Source organism: Chroicocephalus ridibundus, chromosome 5 (assembly GCF_963924245.1).
Source record: "Chroicocephalus ridibundus chromosome 5, bChrRid1.1, whole genome shotgun sequence".
In the NCBI taxonomy this organism is placed as follows: Eukaryota; Metazoa; Chordata; class Aves; order Charadriiformes; family Laridae; genus Chroicocephalus; species Chroicocephalus ridibundus.
Window position 1 is genome coordinate 66,621,951 of NC_086288.1, and position 24,767 is coordinate 66,646,717.

Below are 24,767 nucleotides of genomic sequence, written 5' to 3' on the forward strand. Positions count from 1 at the left end.
AATTAAGTTTAGTCTAATTTATATTCATGGAAGCAAATTATTTTATTATATAGTTTCAACACCAGGAGCATCCTTATGTGATACGAGGTCTGAGAGACAGCTCCACTGACACATTTCAGAAAGCAGATAGAAAGCTATCACATTTCTGTGGAAGCAAAGTAGGAAAACTCATACAAAAAATTACCAAGGGAAAGTAGTAAAGCATTTTGGAGTAGGCTCTGAAATAGCATCTATCAAAACATTTTTTTTGCCTTTTCCATTCCTGATACACTGAGTTTCTTATGTTAGCATGCAAAATCAAGACTACAGTTCTTAGCGCAGTGGTGTCAAGAAAATATTATGTACTTTTCAGATACAGGGATAAATTTATATTTCCCTGTACAGAGCATAACACAGAACTTTTCATCCTGATATGTAATCTACTGACCAAACAAGAACTACCTTGCATGTGGCTACCACAAATGCACTATAATATAGGGTGTCTTGAAGACACCCTCTTCCTGATAAGTTATGACCCCAGTTAAATGCATTTGAGCACATTCATTGCTCCAGCTTCCGCTGAGTCATCTGGCTGCACTGATAGGTGTTTCAGTTGTTGCAAAGCATGAGATCCCTCAGGCGTCCTCAAGTCGGGGGGGGCTGTTAGGGAACATAACTGCCATGTGTGTGGAAGCAGAACTGAATATATTCAATCACTCTATGAATTTGTTTGCTCGATGGACTTCCTTTTCCATTGGATCAGAAAATATTTCTGAAAAACAGGTAGGTATGGGTGAAGACTGAAAGCAAATAAGTTGAGAAAAAAGACTTCCAGAGTGCATGGTGGTTTGTACCTGAAATACAGTATTTTTTTAGGGGAGGACAGAGAGGTTCAAGAAAGTATTTATAATAGAAAAATTTTGGAGGATAGCTAACCACAGTTAACTAGCAGCGTTCTCTTTTCTTCTTGGGAACCATAAACTGTTTCAAATTATTTTCACCATGTGATATATGCTAGAAGGGACTCGGAATTTTGCATGTATGACATTTTTTAGTGTTTTTTTAAGCACTTGGAAGCGATAAAGATGAAATTATTTAATTTCCTTAGAAAAATCTGTCAAACTGTAAGACTGGTAGGACAAAAGCTAAAATAAGCAAAAGAAAACACTGAATTATGAATGAAAAGTCTCTGTTAGGTGACTAGAGTGGAACTGAACACAACCAGTGCGAGTCCACTGTGCGTAAGTAGCTCTCGCACAGAGCACTGGTTGTATCTCACCTTGGCAGCCTTACTGGAAATTAGAGTGGGTGTTTGTCACACAGTTTTTCCAAGTATAAGTCAAAACGTACTTCAACATCAGATACAATTGTCGTCTTGTTCCATTTCTTTAATTTTGTCAATCCTATTTATTTCAGTTTACATAAAGAATAACTGATGAGCCCCTCATTTTGAATTTCTTGGTGTCTTCAGAGGTTTGATCGCTAAATATTTCTTCTTCCAGGAGAAAATTATAATATGTTAAGATACTATGTGCCTGTCACGTTTTAACCCCAGCCGGCAGCTAGGACCACGCAGCCACTTGCACAATTCTCCCCCTTCCCCGCCAGGAAGGGTTGGGAGAAGAGGGAGAAAAGGAGAGGAAAGGAAAGAGAAAACAAACCAAAACAAAACAAAAAACTCATGGGCTGAGATAAAGATAGTTTCAGAGAACAATATCAGAAAAGGAAAATAGCAATAATAATTAGCAATAGTAATAATAATAATAATTGTAAAAGAATATACAAGACACAAGTCACTCTCACGACCCAGTAAATTGGTGAATTGGCACCATCCTAAGCAGTGATTGCGGATTCCCGCCCCCCTGGCTCACCCCATTTGTACACTGAGCATGACACCTGTGATACAGAAAATTCCATTGGCCATTCCATCATTCTGTCTATACTCCTTCTCAGCTTCTATGGGAAGCTGAAAAGGGTCCTTGAAAAGCATAAACATTGCTTGGCAATAACTAAAGCTGTATGCATTATTGACATTCCTTTCACAGCAATCACTAGAAAGAAAATTAACTCTTTCCCAGCTGAAACCAGGACAGCACCAAAATTGTGTTACCCCATAAAAATAATCTGTAACGCTATAACACACAGGAAGCAGCCACTGAGACCCTACAATATCTGCTGTTCCAAGAATTTCCTCTTCACATTTACAGAATTAACATGGTTTCTGAACAGTTAATTAAAATAGAAATTGCTTTTATGTTTCAGATGGGCTTCACAATAAATTCATTCAACCAGTAACTCAAATATTTTTGACTGTATGCTGAGATGCTCTAATTTTATGGCTAGAATACTTAAGCCGTATCATACATCATTCAAGTAATCAGACAGCTGAATACAATGTGAAGTTCAATAATGAAGTTGGATAGATAATAACAGAAGGGAGAGAGGAAGAAGGGAACACTTTTTTCCTAATGAGACTAAAAGAGAAAAGCACAGAGAAGAAATTGGTGCACATGAGGGAAATAGGAAGGCTGTTTGAGATGCGGTTTTGTGAAGCAGAAGCTGCTTGTTCCAGCAAAATTTTGGAACAGAGTTTCTGTGAAAAAATAAAAATATTAAATGTATTTTCTTGGCAGTGTAAGCTACAGTGCATTCTATACATTGGGCTATTATTTCATTTATCATCAGTCAGACTGTACATTACCTCTCATGTTTGGCAACAGTGGGCCTACTCCAGCAAACACTGACCTGTGTCCAAAAATTTTCTGGTAGAAATGACCAACGAGAGTGTTGGTTGTGAAATTAAACATAAATACTTCTAGGATTAGGTCTTAAACCTTGGCATTTATTGTTATGAGAAATTTTCCAAGGAGATTAACCATGTAAATGGTGAATTTTACTTTTACATCCACCCATTATTAGTTCTTATATTAGATCTTCAGGCTGATTTTATGATCTGCTTAGACAACAGCTAGTTTTGTGATTCTGTTTCTTATGGAAACAGCAGAGTGCTTCCACAGTACAAATAATATTACAGTAAACAGTACTGTAATATATTCATGTCTTAATACAATTTTGATTTTTTTTTAACTATCCATTTGAACTTTTTTTTGTTCAAGTTACGTACATGATATATGCAATCAATAGTGGCTTAAATGAGAGAGTTGTAGCACGTACCATAAGTTTTATTCCAAAAGAAAAGTATACGTATGATCCTATTCTAAATTCAATTTCTACAGTAAGAATTCAGACTTTTAGTTAAAATGTGTAGAGAAATCACACTTCATCACTTAATTTCTTCAAATAAATTTAACATCCATATTCCAGTTTCTTCCAGGAGTTTTTTTGCATCTAATTACCATCACAAAACTGAGTCTGTAGCTACAGATGAAAGGTTGGACAGCAAGCTGTCTGCCATTCCATATCTATACAATCTCTGCTTCCAAAGTAACAAAGACCAGCTAACAAAGGAAGTACAATATTACAGAAGTGTGCGTATTCTTTCTTTTGAGTATTTTTTTTTGTGCACAGGATGAGTTTATATCCTGTGGATACAAATGACACAGGGTGTCAAGTCGTGGTCTTGACTGTGATCCACAGCAAAACTCCCATTAATTTCCATGCAGCCAGGATTTTATCGATGCTTTTGTCATTATTCTCACCTATCCATTATATGCAATCTAGTAGCAAATAAAGACTACATCAAATCAAGATCTTGTCATGCTAATCTCTGCAAAAAAATATGAATATGAAATGAGAGACTGTCCTAGGAGGGACTATCTGGGAGGGAAAAGAAGAGGCTTGAATTGCCATTTAGCTAAGGAAACCCTGCCAGTCTGTAAGGACTGGATACAGACCTCATTGCCTTTCACTGCGCTGCAGAGCAATGCTTAGCAGTACAGGAAGTGCTGACAAAGCTAGTTTTTAATTTGACAGGTAGAAAGGGCATACCATAAAGTAACAATGTTGTATACTGTTTTCCAGGTCATAGACTTATACTGGGGAGTTGAAGCAGATGAATGGGACAGTCCCGAGCTGCAAAAGACTCGTATGAAGCTGCTAGAAGATTGCCTGAAAAGTTCTGCAGGTCCATGTTTTGTTGTGGGTATAAAAATAATGTTTTACTTTACAACAGAAATACAATGTTAGCTACCCTAGCATGCACGATTCAGTAACAAATGTATTCTTTTCTTCTTTCTAAAATATTTAATACTTCTCGCTGTACATTTGCTATACTGCATCCAAATGTTTCCTTATACAGCACTGTAGCTTAACAGTGATTACTCAGTGGAGAGGAAAGAAGGATCTTTCGTGATCAATCCCCATAGCAAGATGGGTTTAGAAACCACAAGGTGTGACTGTACTACTATCACGACAGAAGTATAGACTACTTGTTTAAGGAGGCCACTATTCATTACTTCACGGCACTTCTCACACATGCATTATGGGCTGGCCTAGAAGGACTTAGGAGAGCATAGCAGCAGTGAAGAGCTATCTGCTCTCGCCTGCATTTTGCTGTTTTGTGTTGTAAACCAGGACAAGTTAGGGTGCCAGGTATTAGAGTGTGAAAAGACTGGTGGTCAGTGGCAACCCAAGGAAGCTCCAAGACTTAAGTGTTTTACCTACTCCCTGACTTCTCTTTACTGTTGCCAGAACAAGCATCGTTTGTAGGATTCTTCAAGAGTCAGTAAAGCTGGCAAAAAAAGATAGATCTTCATGGGCTTTCCCTATTAGGCCTAAAGGAAAGACTGAACCACTTTTACAGCAGTGGTCTGTAAAGGATTACATATTTATTTTAATGTCAGAGAGGTCTTTTTCTGTAGATGAACCTGTTGTTTTGCATCAAGCTCAACAGTCGACAGCGATCCCTTGCAACTTTTACAGCTGAAACAGTGTGAATTTATGAAGTCATGCCAAACTTTGTGTAGGGTTCTAGTAGCTGAAAGGCACTGGGAGTAGGCTGTATATGTAAAGTCCTGCCAGGTATGCTTTTCCCTCTTCCAATGAATCATATACAGTAGATTTTGCTGATATGGATTTTTTATTAAATATACAATTCAGAGTAGTGCATTTTTTTTCTCCTTCTTCTGTGCTTAGAAAGATTTGTACCATGTTTTAAGATGAACATAGTTAACTTGAAAAATATTTAAAGACTAGTTTAGTGCATGGTATGCCAACTGTATTAGTTTTCAGTGCATAGACAAAAAATATTTGACTTTTGATAAATGCCTTCTCCCAGCTGTTTGTGGAGTAGCATATCCTCATTATCTGTGAAGAGAAAGGCTGTTCTTTAACTTTCTGGGTAGACGTAGAATCTCTTTCAAGAGATTGGCTATTCAGTGGTATATACTGTGTACTTAACAGCAGCTGTTAAAGCATCAAAACAAAATACAAGATGATTTGGGAAGAACGTGAGTTTACTTTGTATATGAGAAGTACTATGTGCAAGGCAGACTTCAGTGAAAGTACAAAACCAGTCACGTGAGTAGGGTTTGCTATGATCAGGAATACTTCTCTAAAAGATAAATAATTATATTATTCCAAAACATATTTCATTCTTTATCAGTTGTCTTGAGGCTCCATCTTTGCGAGAAATAAATGCGGGATGTACGACAATTATTTTTCTATACATAGCTGTAGGACTGCAGCGATATTAGGATAAGTCTCAAGTTAAATTAACCTCTATAAAACTCTTCATTTGCATTTAAGAAGACAACCAACATTATTTAAGACAAAGTCCTTGCAGAGGAAAAAATAGATATCCCACCTACATTAGATAAATTCAGTTCCAGTTTCGTTAGTGCTTTAGAAGTACCAGAACATACAGGGCAAAAGACAGACTCATTCAGTATCTCTCCATTAGGCTGAATGTTTTCAAGTAAACATACCAAATCCTACTTAACTAATTTTGTCAATTATTATACTAATTGTTAGTGTGAATTTTACAAGCATTTTTCTATTTACAAGCATTACAAGCATTTTGCTGTTATACATCTTTATTACAAGTTCTCAAGGACTGGTCTGAAAGTAAAAAAAAAACATTGCTTCTGTTTACTATTAACACACTACTGATTATCCTCTCCATAGTCACTTGTTTATTCCAACCGGAAGGGCAGTGGCAATGCTTGTCACTTAGACATCAAAGGACGCCTGCCACTCTCCTTTGACAGCTTTAATCCTGATTTATTAACCTGTGTTTTGATGTTAGACTTCAATGGAAAACAATTTTACGAACTTGCATTTGCTATTCCAAATTTTCTTTTCTAGAATATATTTGCTCAGAAAATAATTTAGAAAAGGTAGATTTCTCCTCTGTACCTAAATTAGGTAATTGAACTCTAATTCTTAGATAAGGCAGAGAAGAGTTCTGAAAAAACTGCAAGTCCTTGATTTATTTTATTTTTTTTTAGGGAAGAATTTTAAAGATTTAGGGAACTGAAACCACAAAACCCCATGGGGACAGAAGGAATACAAAAAACTGCCTGCTGTGAAGGCTGGAGATCACTTCCCTCCATGCCAAAGATTAGACAAAGAGCAAGCTGTAGCATGTGTTGTTCTGTACTTTTATCACACTATTACAACCATCTCTGGCTCTGTTTCATTCACCTGCTTGCCTCACTCTCTTCTTTAGCTTCAGAGCCCTGGGGAACAAAGGCCGTCCTCAGTGCTAGACCATAAAGAGCCTGGTGTTTGGAGTACCGAGACTGGGCTGGGTTTCATGCTGTCATGACACTGTTTTTCACAAGCACACACTGGCCCAGATCTCTAGAGAGTTTGGGTAGCTTCCATCTTTGGTGACTAAATTTAGTTTTCTGGGTTTATTTTTCTACTTTTTATCTTCCCTTTGATGAAGAAACAGAGTTGGAACAGAAAGGCATGGCGTTTTTTCCTGTAGGAAACCCAGTGTCCTTAGACATGGGTGTTCCAAAATCTCTGACAGTGAAGGAAACCTCATCATGTACCATTGCTGCATATTTTAGCAGCTCAGAATTTTGAAGCTGTTAAGAACTGCCTGCCTGATATTGTTACTAAGGAAAGAAATCAAGCCAAATCAGAAATTTTAAAGAGAACAAAACAGTTAGCAATGAGGTTGCAGTGCACCAGTGACTTCAATATTTATTCCAGGTTTTCCAAGTATGGGTCAGAGTAATAGCTCTCCCAATGACTAGACTGGCAAAGCTACAGACATCTCTTTGTGCATATTTGTTTTTTTCTATTTTGCACCTTAGTGGGATGGGGTTTATTTCATTTACAACACAAATTGAAGAAGATTCTGTTCCAACAAACATAATTAATTTTAATTTATAGTAACATAATTAAAAACTGACTTTGGCACCGCAGGCTTGGGGCAAGTTCCCGTTTCTTAAGAAAGTTCTATAAAATGTGCCACTTCATGGCACCCCACTTCAGCTGGGTACTATTTTACTTTTCAATTACCGTTTTTTTTAATTCAGACACAGAACTGGAATTAAATCGAACTATTCAGAATTAACTAGCAGATATGGATTGATTTTAGAAAGTGTTTTTATGGCATTTTGTGCCTGCATTGTGATATCAGATGGCGAGAAAATGAAATTCAGTTCTTAAATTAGTGCAGTGCATAAGTTGGAAGCCCCAAGCTTTTCTTCAGATACAGAACAACAAAATCCAAATGAACACATATTCCTCAACACAAAGGTGGAAGCAGTTCTGAAAAAAATGGATAATTCATTTCCTGCAACATTGTCTTTGGGAATGTACAGTCTGCCTCTTACCTACTGCCTGAGCTCTATCAACACTTGATCCAATTAAGGGAGAGGGGAGTTGTTTCTTTTTTGGTTAAGTTGGGTTTTTTGTTTCATTGGTTTTTTGCTGTTTAAAATCAGTGCCTATTATATGTGATCATTTAAGAACTCATAGCCTTTACTGTAGGTAAATACATACCATGCTATTTTTGATCTACAGAATAATTTATCAATATTTATTTATGAGTTGTAAAGTACTATTTCTGTGGGAAAAATACTTTCTGTACAAATTTTATGCAGAAATCATACTGGTTGTCTCTGGAATCTACGTGGGGAGATTGAAATGCAGTATATTTATTAAATTGTGAACTACTTAAACTCTGCATTGCATAACAATACCAAAGACAAAATACATTCAGTGCATCACTGGAAGCTTTACATTTTCTTGGGCTATGTTTCCTAGGAAATTCGTAAGAGATGGCAATACAGACAGGATGGTAGAGTGACGATAGAGGTTTATTATCATCCCACAGCTAGTACTGATCATGAGCAGGATAGGGGTATTTAAGAAACATACAGATTTGGCACTTCAGGGCATGCTCTAGTGGCAGAGATTGTAGGGATTTTTTTGTGTGTGTATGGTTGGACTCGATGATCTCAAAGGTCCTTTCCAACCATGAAGATTCTATGATTCTATGATTATGGACCTAGTATCAACATCTTTAACAACTAATAGAAAGATATAGGTACCTCCAGTAATATCTGAGTCATCTTCTAGATGATCGTTTCTCCATTAACAGCAAGAAGACATTAGGGAGTTAGACTGCTAATTTAGGAACTCAAGTACAGTGCTTGATACCAGTTAAGGCCTTGAGCTATTTAGGGTGTCGTTAGTCTATAGTGATTATTTGCAGAATAAGTTTACTGCCCTTTTATCAGGGTTCCCTGAGTAATACTCCAGTACTAACCTGCAGTTGATTGCGCCTTAGTACAGCTGAGAGAACTGGCAAGATCCTCTGTGCTTCTCTTCAAACACACCCTGCAAGTTATAACACGTGGGTGCTCTCTTCCATCTGTGCGGCACCACACAGTCTCTGCCTGAACTGCTGTTCTTGCATGACTACATCCGGAAAAGCTGTAAAATGAAAGGGAGACATGGAAATGAAATGTTAGTTTGTCGCCTGTAATGGTTTGCTCAATTAAATATGTTTGGGTTTGTACAAACCTAAGAGATTCTCCCCACCCATCATTCAAATCGTCTGGTCCAAAGAATAGTAAAAACATTTTCTACCTACTCTGGACAGACATCGTAACTTACATTATCCATCTCAAATTATTGACAGCTTGTTTTTAATTTCAGCATTAATGAACTATTAAAAATGACCTAGCATTATAAAATTTGGATTCCAGTAGGATTTTGAAAGACTATCAGCAATTCACAATATTTGGCATGTCCTTAAATCACCTTGAAATTGAAGATGAAATATAGTAAATTGAAGAGCGAAATGGTTTTTTACATCTCTGGATCTTTTTGTTCCTACAGTGCAATGCATGCTTTAATTATTCCATGAAGTACACTGCTACTTGATTCTCTTTGCTTAGTACAAATGGTTGATAATTAATTCTGAGCGCATTCCAGCTCAGAGAAAATTCCAAATTATATTACTCCAGTTCTGCTGAATCTCCTCAGCTCCCATTTCAGGTCTGGTGTTACATTAGGGTTTATTCTTAATGTAAAAACCAAATACAGACAGGTTCTGGAACACCCAAGTTACATTTTGCTTTTGCTTTCCTGGGAAAAAGGCCACATGTTTTAAGTTAGGGAGGCTAAAGTCAGTCCAATGTGTCTATAATAAAACAGCCAGTTCAGGGGGAACGCTAAGCACCCAGTGCTCTTTGGGAATTCAGCAGAAGTTACAAGTGCTTGGTACATTTCAGAATTTAATTTTCCTCAAGGAAGCAACTCTTTTTTTTTTAAGTTAATAAGGAGAAATAGCTGGAACCAGATGTGGCACAACAGCCCACCTCTGCCAATAAAGTATATTCCAAGAAACAAATATCAAACTATGAATTTTCTTCTCACCCCACATCTGATTCAAAACCCATCCAAATAAGAACTCCGTCTAACATAAGTGAGTTCGGGGTCATATAGCATATCAGGAATGGCTCCATAGGACTTGTTGGCATTAACCTGAAGTGAAGTATATGTCTGTGGACACTAATCCTGTTTAGTGAATAGGAAAAATTTTTCTGTGAATGTCAAAGTAGAGTTCTGTGTATTTTTTGAAAATCCGTCAAAATGAGAAAGTGATTGAATTTTAAAGACATAGTATGCAACTTTCCCCTCAGCAAGCTTTGATCTTCTTTCACAGCCTCCAGACAAAGAGGCAAAGGGTGTGTATCCCTTTCCGTGTTGTTTATCTCTGAACAACACACATACACACAGAGTGGAATCAAGCAAGGGGTGATATTATATGATTAAGCTATTGTAAGTCAGTTCCTTGATCTGCTGTAGGGCTGGGAATGTATTTTCCTGTGAATCACCTCTGATTCTCTAAATCTAAAATCTAGGGTCTAAAAAGGCTTATCCATTTTTTAAACATATCCCATTGAAAAAACCTACAAGACAAGGCAGCTTTTCCTTGGAACATTGAAACTGCACAGGGTTTGATGTAGTCTTAAAATAACTTGCATTTTCAGCCTCCGGTCAGAAGACTGTATGTATTTTCTGCTAAGTCACTGTATTTCTTTTTCTTGACATAAATAGAATTTTTGGTCCTGCCTTCCAGAAAGGTTAAGTATTATATTTAATATAAATGACCATATTAGTGAGAACAAGATTAGCATGAACTAAAGTTTCCATCATTCTATGTATAATGTGTAGAGGAAGAAAGAGGCTGCATGAGATTTATGAGATTTATTTTCTCTTGACCCTCAAGAGCTTTACCAGACCATCTTCTGAGGTAGTATTGTAATCAGCTAGACATAACGGTCTGTTCTACAAATGAAACTAGATCAGAAAGCCAACATTGGCTATTCTGCAGAAGTGGTGGTGGTGGGGAATCCTAAACCGTGCAATTCTATTTCTGTGTAAAGAAAGAGCATACTTTACAGTATTTAGCAGGTAGTTGATACGTTCAAAGAGAACTCTTAATGCTATTGCTTGCACTTAGGGTATACACCTGCCCTTTTCTCAACTTCAGAGATTCACTTCAGGGATCCTTTGGTTCTCCAACAACAGACCCAGAAACAAACACTTACCCACAAAATAACTAGTTCACTTTTCAGTCTGATTATTGTTAAAGCCAGCTGGTAGTAGCTAGGTCTGGTTTTTTAAGATAATCAGAGTGTATAAATTTCACAGGATCCTTTTTTCTTCAATTAAAGATATTAATTTACAGAACTAAAATAAGAGACGGTATTAGTGTTCGTCATAGTAATGCTGGTATGCATCCATAAGGTATTGCCTCTTTTCTCTTAAAATATTTGCTCTCAGTGCAAGGTGCTTTTTTTGGCGTTCCTGTTCTGTTAGCATGCCACATAGCAGCTAATTATATGCTTCTTTCTTTAATAAGTGGAAAACTTCACACAGTAACGTTTTATTCCATTCCACCTCGAAAACATGAAGCGGAGAATACTTGCTTAGAATGCTATGCAGACTGCAACTATTATAGCTAAACTATATGTTCTTTTCTTGTTAACTCATTTGCATAGTATAGAAATTACTTTAATGCTTAAATCTGTTTAAAAAGAATTTAGAATAGTAGAGCTACTCGTGGCTGGAAAAACAGCACATCCCTGGGCTGCATACTTTTGCGGAGCATGTACTCTGCCTCTTGGTCATGCCATTGCATGGCAGAGCAAGATAGTGTTTTTATTGAAAGAAGTGTTACGACCTGATGTTCTTTGCTACATTTCAGTCCTTTCCCATGAGGATTTGCTACAGTTTTTAAACAGTTGGCAAATGATTTGATCTGTTACCTGCAGCCAGTATTTAGTTTTGTAGACTTACCATTAATTACCTTTTAGTTAAAAATTAGTGTTAGAAAAGGCATGAAGATATCCCACTAGAAAGCTACTATAGGTAAGTTTTTATTTTAACATATTTCATTATTGAAGAAGTATGGTAAGATAAAGTTAAGAGGATTTATATAGGTGATTTTTTTTTTCCTCTATACTATAAATTGAAAACTAATATTGGGTAGGATTGAAGATCAATAGTTTTTGAAATGTGACAGTTCTAAAGGCGGCTTTATGAAGAGAGGGATTTATATTTAATATAAATTATTAAATTATTAGGTTTAGCATTCTCATTGTAATATTTGGTGATGTGAATTAACAGTAAATACTGTTGATACGCTGAATACTTGAAGTAATGCTCTTCATCAGCCGCAGTCTTTGTCAAGTGTGGAAGGGGTGTGGTTTATGAAGTCAAGGAAAGCTTTAATCTCTATTATCACAGTGCTTGCTTTAGTCTTTTTCCTTCAGTTCAGCTTTTTTGAAGATCCCTTACACATTTTTCTTTCTCTCCTTAACTGTTATTACAGTTTAGATTATTAGTTCCTTTCATCCTACTGTCCTTTCTAGCCTCCTACAAATTTATAACATTTTAATAAACCAGAAAAAAATGGTTCTTCCCCTCTAAGCATGTGAAAAGTAGGGGGAACATGCAAATAATTTAAGAACTTACAGAAGGGACTGATAGTTCCACATCAGTCTTAAGTTTACTGGGCCATCATACTGCTAGCATTGTTGGGGAAGGAAAATTTTACTCTTTTTATATGTGTCTCTTCTTGTGGAATGAATTAGCTAATCATTTCTTTTCATCTTTGAAGGACTAGATAGATTGATAAAGTTTAGAGAGTACCAGCCACCAATTGTCCCAAATAACAAGCCCCGAAACCTACGCCAGCTGGCTTGGAGAAAAGAATGTTTCATTACAATTGGCACATAAGGATACAGAAATCAAATAAAAGTCATCAAAATCCAGGAACCAGTCAAAATAAATAATATAGGCCATTCCATGTGTACTTGCAAAGCAGGTTTGATGTTACGTTATGATACCTGTTTTGCATACTGTGATAAACACTGAAATTAAATTCTGAGTGCTTGTAGAGAGGTGGCATTATAATCTGACCCAACTAATGTCCCTTATACTAAAAATTGGCCTTTGGGCCTTCATTTATGTTATATCTCTGCAAAACAAGTATATTAAATGTGTTTTAGGTGCTTCACTACACACTACACAGCCATGGGTCATACCAGGCTCATGGGGACTGTATTATTCTATGCAAGTTGTGAAATCATTTTCTTGACATTTAATTACAAAATTAGGTTTTCATTTGTAGACTCGATGAATACTAATCTGTTCAGCTCTAATAAGAAGGGGAAGAAAACAGCAAACAGAAATTTGCAGCAAAATCTCATATCATGTTATAACTAGCTTCCGTTTTCCTAAAGTCAGGAGTGATGTTAAAAACTCTGTTATACCATCAGTGATCTCTGCCTCTGATACTGCTCACTAATTAATGCTTTCTAATACCTTCATAGTGGCTATATATGTTACTGAGAAACACAGTTTAATTATGTTACGGAAAAGCATAAATATATAGGTCTGTTTCCAATAAAGAGTGTGTGTATGTGCTTACAGTAGCATTTGGATAGTTTTTGCAGTCCTAAAAATCCCTCCTCAATTGCTGCAATTTTGGCGGCGACTACCGACAGGATGCCTCTCTGTTAATCCCTTAGTGCCTAATTCATCCCTTCCTGCCTCGCCCAGCATTACCTTAATCTAAACTCTTTGACTCATCATTTGTCACTTAAGTACCATCCCCAAATGGTATTTAACACATTAAAGAGCAACAGTAGGAGAAGCTTTTTTTAGGCAGACCTCACCTATGAGATGCAAGACAGGATTTCAAGCCCTTTCACAGTTCCTCCCTGCTTTGGTAAGCATTGTGATTATTCTACAAAGCAGGGGAGGTTACTCCACCATGCCCTCCTGTAAACAAGATTGATCTCCTTGCTGTTTCCAGGACAGGTACATTTCCCACTCCCTGTAGTGATTTCCACAGACAAGGCTATTGATTCCAGTCTGGGCTGAGTCCTGAAGTCTTTTATTAAATCTAGCCCTTGTACTTTGGTTTTCTACCCAGCTCCACTGTTACAGAGTGTTGCAAGACCTGTCAGAGAGTTGACACGAATCAGGACTGCAGTAGGAGTTACCTGCAAGGTCCTGAGCTTTATGTGAGAGGAAAAATGTACATACATGTCTATCAGGAAATCTCCACCCAATTTAAAAAAAAAAAAAGCAAAGTGAGAATGCTATATCTGTTTGTTGGAGAATCAGAGTGAGCAAGCAGCTCAACTCTATAGCCAGAGGTAGGCAAAAATCTTCTCCAGTCCTTTCTCTATCCTACCTTTATGCACAGACCTCCTTCCCAATTTTATTCTTTTTGACTGGTTTTTCACCTGCACCCATGTTCAGGGAGATCAAAGACCCAGAAATGACGAACAGTGAAGGAAAAGGCAACAAAATCAACACGATCATGTAGAAGACAGGAGAAAGACTGTGGAGGAAGCAGACCATTGATACTTTCACAGGCAGGAGAAAGGAGAGTTCTGTTGAAACAAAATGTATCAGGGAAGTAGGTCATGAATTTCTTCTGAGGAAGCACCTTCACTCTGCATGACGGACTGTTAGCTCCTAGCCACTATGTCCCGAGAAATTACTCATCATTGTTTCATACCTCCCTACCACTAGGGAAAAGCTTTGAGATTTAAAAGTATTGCACTGTGGATGAAGTTCAGAGTTGAGGGAATTGTTTCATTTACAGCTGGATTCAGCTGCTCTCTTTAATTCTCTGAAAGGGGGGTTAAGCATCAGGTAACTCCGCCACCATTTTCTTCTTATGCCTTATGTCAAGAACATTACTCACAGCAAAAGACTTCATCACTTGCACCTCATCCTTCCAGTCCCAGTCAGTTTTCTTACAAGGTAGTTTAACAGCCTTTTTTTGTTTTTCATGGAGGTGAAACCAATACCCATCTCAAGCTTCTGAAACACCTATAGCCCCCCAGTGTACCCCTGGAGTGCCTCCAGGGAAAAAAGGAAGAAAGAAATTAGGGCATGGCTCTATGAAACAGTGCACAGCAACATTTCTCAAGCCAAGGAACATAAATACATACCCAGGCAGGGTGGAAAAAAAATAATCTATTTCTCAGCACAGAAGTGTCTTTATTATGCCTTCAGTTTTCTACTCACTTCAATAATTTCAATTAAAAATCTGCACAGTCAGCTGAAGTTCTAAAACTAAATCTATTTACCCATAAGCTTCAACCAAAGGATTGAGGTATGGACACTATTATTATCACCTAGGTATGGAGAAAAATCAAATTAAAATGTGTGCTACTGCTCTATGGTATAATTTTTCCCTTAAAAGCTAAACAGGACAAACAATGTAAAGCAACAGTCCCATCCCTGCTGATACCTAAATACACAGGATCCTTTGCATATCAACACTCAAAATAGAAATACTTGTTTTGCAAGCTATCATTAGCCCCATTTTATAGATAGGCAATCTGAGGCAGTGGCAAAAGCATCAGGAAGTTACCAGTTTCCATACTGGGATGAAGCAAAAATGGAAAGAAGATTTAAGAGTTCTGCACCAGCTCTGATGTTTTGGCCACTAAATTGCACTGCCTTACAACTGTTGGCAGTAGAAGAAATATACCGTTCTGAAGGCACTTTGATCTGTACATCCTAGAAATCACAGGCTACAACTTTTTTGGCCTTTTTTCATATTTTTGATTTCATATTAAAGTATTTTTGGGAGATTAAATTCTAATGCAACAAAACTTTTGTCCTTTGATCACTAGCATGAATAGGCAAGAAAAGCAGTCAAATGTATTTAATTGAAGAATATTCTCTCTGAGCATGTATCAGGTGGCCCTCACACTGTACCGCATTGCAGCTAGAAGGGAAAAATGGGAGTAGAAGCAGCTATTTTCAAGACATCTCTTGGGCACCAGCTACTCTGGAACTCCAGCTTTCTAAAACTTGGTTTAGATGAAGTGCCTTATTGCAGCTTTCTCCATCTTGGTTTCAGTTGTTCAGTTCGGTTTAAATGGCTTGGAGTTTACCCTAACAATATATACTCCATTGAGATTTTCAGTTAATTCATATATTTGTTTTTCTTCTTACTGAAATCATTAGGGCATTGCCAATAAATTTAAGTAAATATACTTTCCTAGTTTCAGTTCAGATGATTCACGGTTGTTTAGCCATTAGCATTTTTGCTTTGAGTTTGAGAAAAATTGGCTATTGTTGCCTTAAGGAATAAAAAAATAATATAGGACATTATTTTCTGTTTGTTTCTGGTAGTAAATTCTCAGTTTCCATTCAAATCATATTTATTTCTCAGAAGCAAGATTCCAGCTACCCCTGTTATTTTGTTGGGGATTTTTTTTCCCCAAAATGTCTCTGGCTGTGCCTAAACATCTTATATCACATAAGTAATTTCTATAGGGTACCGTTACAACAGAGTTACAATCTACTGGCAACAAACCAAAAAGACCTGTAGTTGTACTAAAATTCTTTGAATGGGATGTTAAATGAAAGGTCCTTAAAAATTGGTACCCTGACCATTTGTTCCAGATTGGGAAGACGTGATTTACGTGTATATTTGGTTATGTCAGTTAAGCCCACATTTCTGCAGACCAGGTGTTACGAATTCTGCGTGCCTTCCCTGACTTGAACATGCCAAACCTAGGCAGGTTTGCACATGTAAATGGGTTGCGTTAGCACATCCGAATTCAGTATGAAAGACAGGACAGAAAGTGTAGCCAGTATACATATAAAATGTAAGGTTTGAAAACAATGGAGCATTTCTTGTAGTTATGCTGAAGTGATTCTGTCTTCAATTCGAACATACAGATAATCAATTGAAAGAAATTGATGGATATTAGCATCCGATTATAATAAACGTGCTTTTTGACAAAACTCTTATAAGAAATTTGAGTTCTTTTAAAACTGAAGTTAAATAGATATGTCATTCTTTCACTTGTATTTTTCTTTATGAGTCTTTTTTGTCTATAGCAGTCTGTTCTATTATGGAGTAATGTACTTTTTATCAGCTAATAGATATATTAACATCACAGCAAGCAGTAGCACAAAAAACATTTCTCTGAGTAAAATTGCTATTTGACTGAAATGTATTGCATTAAAGAGGAAAAAAAGCTTTTCTTTCATAAGAAATATTTAACTGCAAGAGGAAGGAAGCCTAGAAGCACAGGCTGAGGGAGCAGAGGGTTAGATCTCTAACCCCAGGATTCACAGGAGGCAGTGAAGAGCAAGCGACAACAGGGGAGACGGGGATCCAGAGGACTGCCTTTGCAGCCCTGGAATAGGGCATTCATGCAAACTGGAAAGATAAAGTTCATGTTCCTGCTACAATTACTATTCAGTTACTTATACAAAAGCTATGTGGCTTCATATACAGAGATGAGCTGCACTAGCAGCAGCTTTGGCACGCTACTGTTACCTCATCACTGATGCCCAGAAGCCTGATGAGTAGGGTATATACCCGGTTACCACAGACTTGTCCTCCTTGTTCAGGAGAGATTTTGAAACAGGCTTCTTGCTCCATGGGTCAGCTTCCTCATTAGCTGCCTCGCGTTAGATTATGACCCACTAGCTACAGCCTGCTCCTCACCAGCTTTCTGCCCAAGGCCTCCTGGTGCGATGTGGCACGAGTTTCTACCAGACTGCAATCCACAGTTCCCTTGAGGATGGTAGGACACCTCCAGGACATCAGGGGGAGCAGCATTTCCCAACCCTTGACAACAGATGAACAACATAACATCCCAAGGGATTTTAACAGCACTTAAGTCCCTACAAGTCAAGCACCTGCTGAAGAACCACTTGGTGTATCTCAGTGACACCTGAATGCTGATGCTGGGTGCCTGCAGGAAATTTTCATCTCAGAGTATGAAGCATTCACTGCATCTTCAATAATGTGAGATACACTCTTTCTCCTAAAGGAGCTGTTCTACTTTGAATAAGTCATCTCAGTTTAAGCTTACATTAATTTAGCAGGCTGAAAAGTCAGTCACTCGAGACCTAATTGATGACTGGGCAAGGTTTTCCTCCTTTAGTAGTGAGCAGTTTCTGTAAGGACAGGGCTGAGAATTAGGAACAACTTCCACTACCCAGTTATAGCTAACCACTGCATACCTGTCACGGCTCCAAATCTCCGCCCAGTCTTAATTCCCTGCACCTACTTCCCACATCAAATGGGGACAAGAATACTCCCTAATCCCTCATGGGTCTTGCAAAACCAAATTGTTTAAGAAGTGCCTAGATCTGGACACACAGAGGTGTATTTTAGGTTAAAAAATTAATTGTGGTTAGATTAAATTCCTTCAAAGATGATTTCTTGAATCTTTATTCTTCAAAAAGTTGGCAATCCAAGACTGCTGTGAGAAGAGGCAGAGAGGACACATGTATGCGCTTCAGTGTCACATGTGGAACTTCACAAAGACCAAGACGTAGAAGTGGAATGGCTGATCCCATGAAGCTCAGCAAAAGATCATTGAATTGGATCAGATCATTCACCAGCTCCAAAACTGTATTTTCAATGAAACTGAAGCTTTCTGTGTTGGCATAACAGCAAAAAAAAATTGTTGCTCTTAAGCTGACAATTATCTGAAATCACTTCACAAAACATTACAAATCTGACTTTTCACATTACTTGGTTTGCAGATGTCATAGAATCATAGAATCATAGAATCATAGGGTTGGAAGAGACCTCTGGAGATCATCTAGTCCAACCCCCCTGCCAGAGCAGGGTCACCTAGAGCAGGTTACAGAGGAACACGTCCAGGTGGGTTTTGAATGTCTCCAGAGTTGGAGACTCCACCACATTATATGTCCACATATAATTTAAAAAAAAAGAAAAAAACCAAACACCCAAACAGATTAATGAAACCAATCAGTAATGAATATAACTTGCTGTTATTTGACAGCTTGTTTTTATTAAAATTACCACTAAATATCTTAGATGGTATTAAATATATCTAACATTTCAATTTGTTCTATATCAATAAAAGGCATGGTATTAGGGTTCATGAACATCTTAGTGATGACGTCTGAATTAATTACACGAGCTGCACTATGAAACCCATCATATCAAGATCAAATCCAAATCTGGTTAGTTTCCTCCTTTTGGTCATTGTCCTGACTGTGCCTATAATTTGAATATCTTTCCACACCAAGAAGATCACAGGGAAAAATATTTCCCATCTGGATCTAAATGGTATTTTTTTAATCTTCATTTAATAGTAACTTCAGCCTCAGGCTCAAAAAAGCTAACGAGACAACTGCTGAGCTTGCTCTGTGTTAATTCTATAAAGTTTTGTTAGATACAAATGGTTGCTGAGGGTTTTATACATCTTTGCCAGCCTGGTAGCTTTAAACAGTTCAATCACCTTCAATCTAATGAATCTTTAATTTGTTTTTTTACTATTAAAGGAAAATGACTCATCAGGTGGGAGATTTTGATTCACGAGTCTGCATATAAAACTGTCTCTTGGTACTGAACATAGTGTAAACATTACTGTTCCCTTTAAAAATAATTTCTTACAATAATCATCAAAATGCTGCAATGTTGTTACCACAAATTGAAGTTTTAGGTTATTACTGTAGAGTACTCTGATATTTTTGATAAAGGTCTGAAATAACAGTATTCTTATTTGCAGACTCAGTATGAAACAACATGAAGATTGTGAAAAATTCTATTTTCTTTCAATTCTGTTGCTTCATTTTTCTTCATTTTTCTATGAAGAAATTTGCATTTGCTTGAATGTGTAGGGACTATGGAGAGGGGGGCAGATATTTCCAGAGGCTGCTGCAAGGCTCTGGCATGGATGCAGTGCAGACACTGAAGCCCCCAAAGGAAAAGTGCAATTCAGAGTTTCTCATTTAGGCCTCTAAAGGCTTGAGTGCTTTTGTTGTACCCTGATAGACTACACAAACACAGTCAGATATGAAGATAACGACCCCAAAAAGAGTGGAGGGGAGGTGGGTATTCCCTGGTACCAGCTAGATGGAGATATTTCCAAGCCTCGCCTGTGTCTAAACACGGGAAGATTAAGTTTTCACAGCCTGTGCATGCAAATAAACCCATCCTAAGGCTGTCATTTAGCCTTACAAACAAGTAGTTTATTAAGATTAATATTTCAACAAATGCATATAGTCTGTTTAGAGTCTTTTTTTTTTTTTTTTTGCTAGTGACCACTGTTAATGGAAAACATGCAGTGCATCTGGAGGAAGGTGTGTTTAGGTGAAGAACTGTTGCCCACGAGCCTGGTGTGTTTATGTGATGCAACCCAGCACCCCAGTCTCTCGGGAGAAAATGCTGCATGTACTCAGCAAGTCTCCTGCTTCCAGCAGTGGGGTGTGATAGCGCAGTCCTTTAGAAAAACAGTGTCAGTTACTTTTGTCCTCTCCAAAAAAATGAGAAGAAGTTGTGTTTCAATACCTCGGTTAAATGGCCAATGAAATTGGGCTGTAGATTGAGGCTAGTCTGGAGTTATTGGGAAGCAAAGGAATCACTCCAAGAGATTTCTACTATATAAATTTTTTACCAGAATATTTTTCAAATGGCTACAGAGTCAGGTACTAATACTAGAACCTCAACTAACTTCTGTTGGGGCACCAAGAGGAAGACAGCTGCAGTGCAGTGCCTGGGATTGCTCTGCTCTAAATGATAGACCTGCCCAGCACAGTATTTACGATTTGCTAGTTCTACTCGTGTAATCAATTCCGTTCTTCATTCCAGCGCTGTTCTTTTTATTCCCTATCCTGTTTCTATTTCTATTTCTCTTTGTTTACTTATCAATTCTACTGCATTAGAACATCAAAGACACTAATCATTTAATTGCCTTTCTAAATGCACACATTCACCAAGTAGGTGCCGCAGGTGTCCTCAGAATCTCTGTTCAGCTGCTCCTTAACTTTGCTTTAATTGCAGAAATGCCTAAGTTATGGCTAAAACATGGAGTTCTTGCTCACACCAGCCACACAAAGCAGTATTTCTGAGTTAAACACAGCCAAATTTCAGAGGTGTGCTCTGGCCTGGCCAACTTATGCAGCTAGTACAAAAGACTTCCACCACAATCATTTTCTGGTGTGCAGTTACAGAAGACTGGTTGGCACCGTGCTGCCTGCTGTTCCCTCAGCAGTTCCCAGGGAACAAATATGCAGTAGACAGGTGCTGGCATGGCCTCTGCAGCTTCCTTTTTTGCCATGGTCCACTTTTTAAGTTCTAAAACTAAACTGTTTAGCACATTTAGATCCTTATAAGATATTTAACTGATGTGTTCCTTTCTTGGTACAGCTGTTAGCTTCGGGCAGTCCTAAACACTAGATGTCAACGATAACAAGCTAGACCCAGTTTGCACCTTGCATTGCAACATATATTCACTCAGACTTCGCTTTCCTCCACACTTCCTCATTCCTTTTCTTCCTAGCACTATGCATGTATCATCTTTTAAGATTAACCTTAAAACTCTTGCATAAACCACAACCAAACCAGAAGAGGAGAAATACCTCAAAGCAAAATGATACAAGGTTTATTTTGTTGTTTGTTAAACTCACTGCCATTATTCCAAATGGAGGGCACTCTTTTGTCTGTGTGATTCCTCTTCTATGTGTCTCTGTTCTTCCCTCAACTAATACTGGACTTCTATCAAAATATTAGCAATGCCATCTATAGCACCAAGGTACACCATGATAAATGTATGTATGTCCTCTACTGCTTAACATTTGATTTTAAAAAATGCGACGGCTTTCCAGTAGTATTTGTATAGGCCTGTGTCTTATTTAAAAGCTTGTGACGCAGTCATCCACAGTGGTTCTATTATTCTGATCACGTCAAAGTTCCTTTTCATTGTGTTTTGCTCTAGTAGCCAGAAGGATGATCCCTAATACAGGTTTATTTACATAATGTCTGTTGCAATGACAGATAAAATACAAGAAAAAAAATCCGTCTTTTCATTTTAAAGTACTGCTTTTTGTAATTTACCTATAGTACAGTGAAGAGAGAACAGCACAAACTGTACCAGAGAAGCAGAAAAGTACACAGAATAATCCCAAAACAAATTTAGTTGATAAAATGCAGTACATTAAAACCAGACATTTTAATGTTGACATTTTAGTATTGTTAATGAAGGGCCCAGCTATTGATCTTTGCTTGGGCTTCTATTGAATCCACTGGACTTAAATTCAAAAAAAGTGTAGCCTAATGAATTTCAAGTAATAATTGCTATAGAAGGTAATTGCAAAATTTGCATAGCAAAGTTCCTCTGAGAGAAATTTATGAGATTTCTACATCAATCTGAATGTGCAAAGGCTTGCAATTCAGCATGATATGAGTTATTAACCTCACTTGAATAAAGAAGGAAAAAAAAGATTACATTTTGTTTAACCTCTGCACCTTCAGAATGACAAAATTATAGGGCTCTATGAATAGCTCAGAGCAGTAAAAACTCAAAAATTTTTCCTGGTTATCTCATTATGTGAAGCAACGTAGCTCTATCTATGAGGGGACATAGTAGTTAGAATGACCACATAGAAAAAATAAATTCATATTATAAAAACAGTGGATCATTTCATTAAATTGATTATTATTTAATTCTAGTTACTGAACACATTTGTTCCTTTCTCGTGATTCCTTGATGTGCACCCTCAATGAAGATATTGTAGGATATGAATGGGCAGCCAGGCAAACCCATCTTTTCCCTAATGCCTCTCTATCAGAGCAGCTTCTTGATGGATTTGGGTGCTGGGACTTGTCAGAGACCAAAACCCGGACTATATGAACTATCACAGGTCCTACATTCCTTCATTTCTCCTGAGCAGTGGACAGACATTGACTTGTTCATGTCCATCAGCTCTTTGTCACTACTCTGTTGGAGGATGCCAACCGCTCGCCGTCGGAGCCAGCAGTGTAGTTTATGTGAGCTCTTCCTCATCTTCTTCAGGCAAAAATCAGCCAGGTTCATTTATGCAACGTGAACTGCGGTCTGAGCTAACCGAGGTGGTTTTGCCTCAAAGAGGATAGGGAGCGTTCACATGCACTGCTCTGCCGCCTCTGCTCTGGGGCTACGGCATCTAGCATGATGAGCCGCTTGAGCACCTTCTGCCAACACAAGTGGATTCAGAAAAGGGGTCTGCAGCTTCACGTTTTTATAATCAGTGAAGCAGGGTTCATCATCATCAGTTATTGATTTTCAGGGTTTAGTTACAGCTGGAAAAGTTTAAAACAGCTTCTCATTATGATAAGTGCTTTAAAAATAATGAATATTTAGATTTTTATTATTTACAAACAAGGTCATTTACATTTTTAGGGTAACTGTATTTGCATTAGCATTACTTTACTAAGAGATCTTTCTGATTCAAATCAAGATGCTGATACTGTTGGTTCCTCTCCACATTAAGTACTCCTTCTCATTAACTCAAAATCTTCACTGAATACATTTAAATGAGGAAAGATATAAAAACTCTTACTTTAAAGGAAGTGAGAGTTCTCACTGGCTTCTATGGACCAAGATTTGAATGCAGAACTAAGCTGACGATCGCAAATTTGAAAAATTTGGTCAAAAGAATGCAAGAGTGTCCTGCAACTCTATCTTCTATAACGTTTTCCCCAATACTTTTTTTATAAAATATTTATGGACAGCAACCTATGGAAATAAATTTTAAAAAATTATTCAGAGTATCACAACCAATATTTTAATCCTCAGTTTTGAAGGTGAAAAATATCCTGTGCCACAGTTTAAGAACTGATTTCCACAAATCTTTGCCTGTATACCAAATATGTGCATTTAAGGACTAAAATTTCTATTTCTATTCGGTATTTGATCAAAACTGTCTTCCCTTGCCCCGCTGTTCATTCAGCAGACAGATACCAATGCAAAGACATCGAACATTTTTGCAACAAGGGAATATGAGACATCAAAGCAGCTTGTGGTTCTGCAACATTGATCCTTGGTATTGCTGGTATAAGCCACATTTTTAATAACATCAATATAAGCTGTACATAATATCATGTGAATTTTCATCAACAAGCAAATAAAATCATCTCTTCCATTACTGTGGAAACTAAGAATAAAGCCAAGAGCTAAAGAATCCAGAGACGCATTCTTAGCCTGAGTCCAGAGGAAAGGATTTCCACATTCACTTTTGCATGTGAGATTAATGCCAACCTGTGGCTGATGGGAATCAATAATATTCGAGTCAATACTGTACTAAGAAAGTATGTTGGGCATTTTTAAATTTCTTCTTTTGAATGCCTTTTTATTACCAGTTAATAAAGAAAGACTATGCACCTACTTGAAATTCTACCAAGCCATCATAGTAGGATGCAGCTCAGCCCTCAACCATAATTCATCTTACACAGTATCTGTTTCCCTTCCTAGTAATTTCAAAGTCCTTAAACTTTTACCACACTGATTTTTATGAAATTCATATCCTGAGGAGGGGTTTTGCCTAACCAAAAAGCAAAATTTAATCCCTACTTTCCTGCAAATACACAGGGCCTATTAGGAGAGAAGTACGGGAACATCCGAATACCAGGGGAAGTTGAGTCAGCAGAATTTGAAATGATCCTGGATGCTGCTGTGGAGGCCAAGCTAGAGACAAGGATTTTAGAAGAGTGGTACTGCAGGGATGAGAATGCGGTGCCACCAGCGTATTACCTCAGACCAAAATCTGAAATGCTGAAGAACTACCAGAATACGGTAAGTCATAGTCACCTCCTTACCAAATTCTTCTCTAGCAGTTACAGTGGCGGGCAGTCCCCCAGGCCAGAAACTTGCTGCTGTCTCTGAATTAACTTCTACAGCCCTGTCCACACCTGAGCAACCGGTGCTGTGATGCTCCTTTCCCATAGGTGGTGAAGGGAGCAGCTGTGAAACGCCAAAGGACACGATGGGTCATGACTCCTGTGTTGATGCACTCTCTAATAACAGCTAGAGCAAGTGGACTGTAGCCATCCACGACCTGTT

At 37.7% G+C, this 24,767-nt stretch overlaps 1 protein-coding gene across 2 annotated transcripts in view; it reads left to right on the forward strand.

The window, feature by feature from the left end:
* The window catches only part of NWD2 (NACHT and WD repeat domain containing 2), a 58,169-nt gene that overhangs the window by 23,209 nt on the left and 10,193 nt on the right, over positions 1 to 24,767 (forward strand). Inside the window, exons 3-4 of one of the 2 annotated variants that reach the window (XM_063336679.1) lie at positions 3,961 to 4,077; positions 24,297 to 24,500. In XM_063336679.1, coding sequence (XP_063192749.1) covers positions 3,961 to 4,077; positions 24,297 to 24,500 — 321 coding nt within the window. The remainder of the gene's footprint in view (positions 1 to 3,960; positions 4,078 to 24,296; positions 24,501 to 24,767) is intronic. The other variant, XM_063336681.1, reaches the window with a different exon arrangement.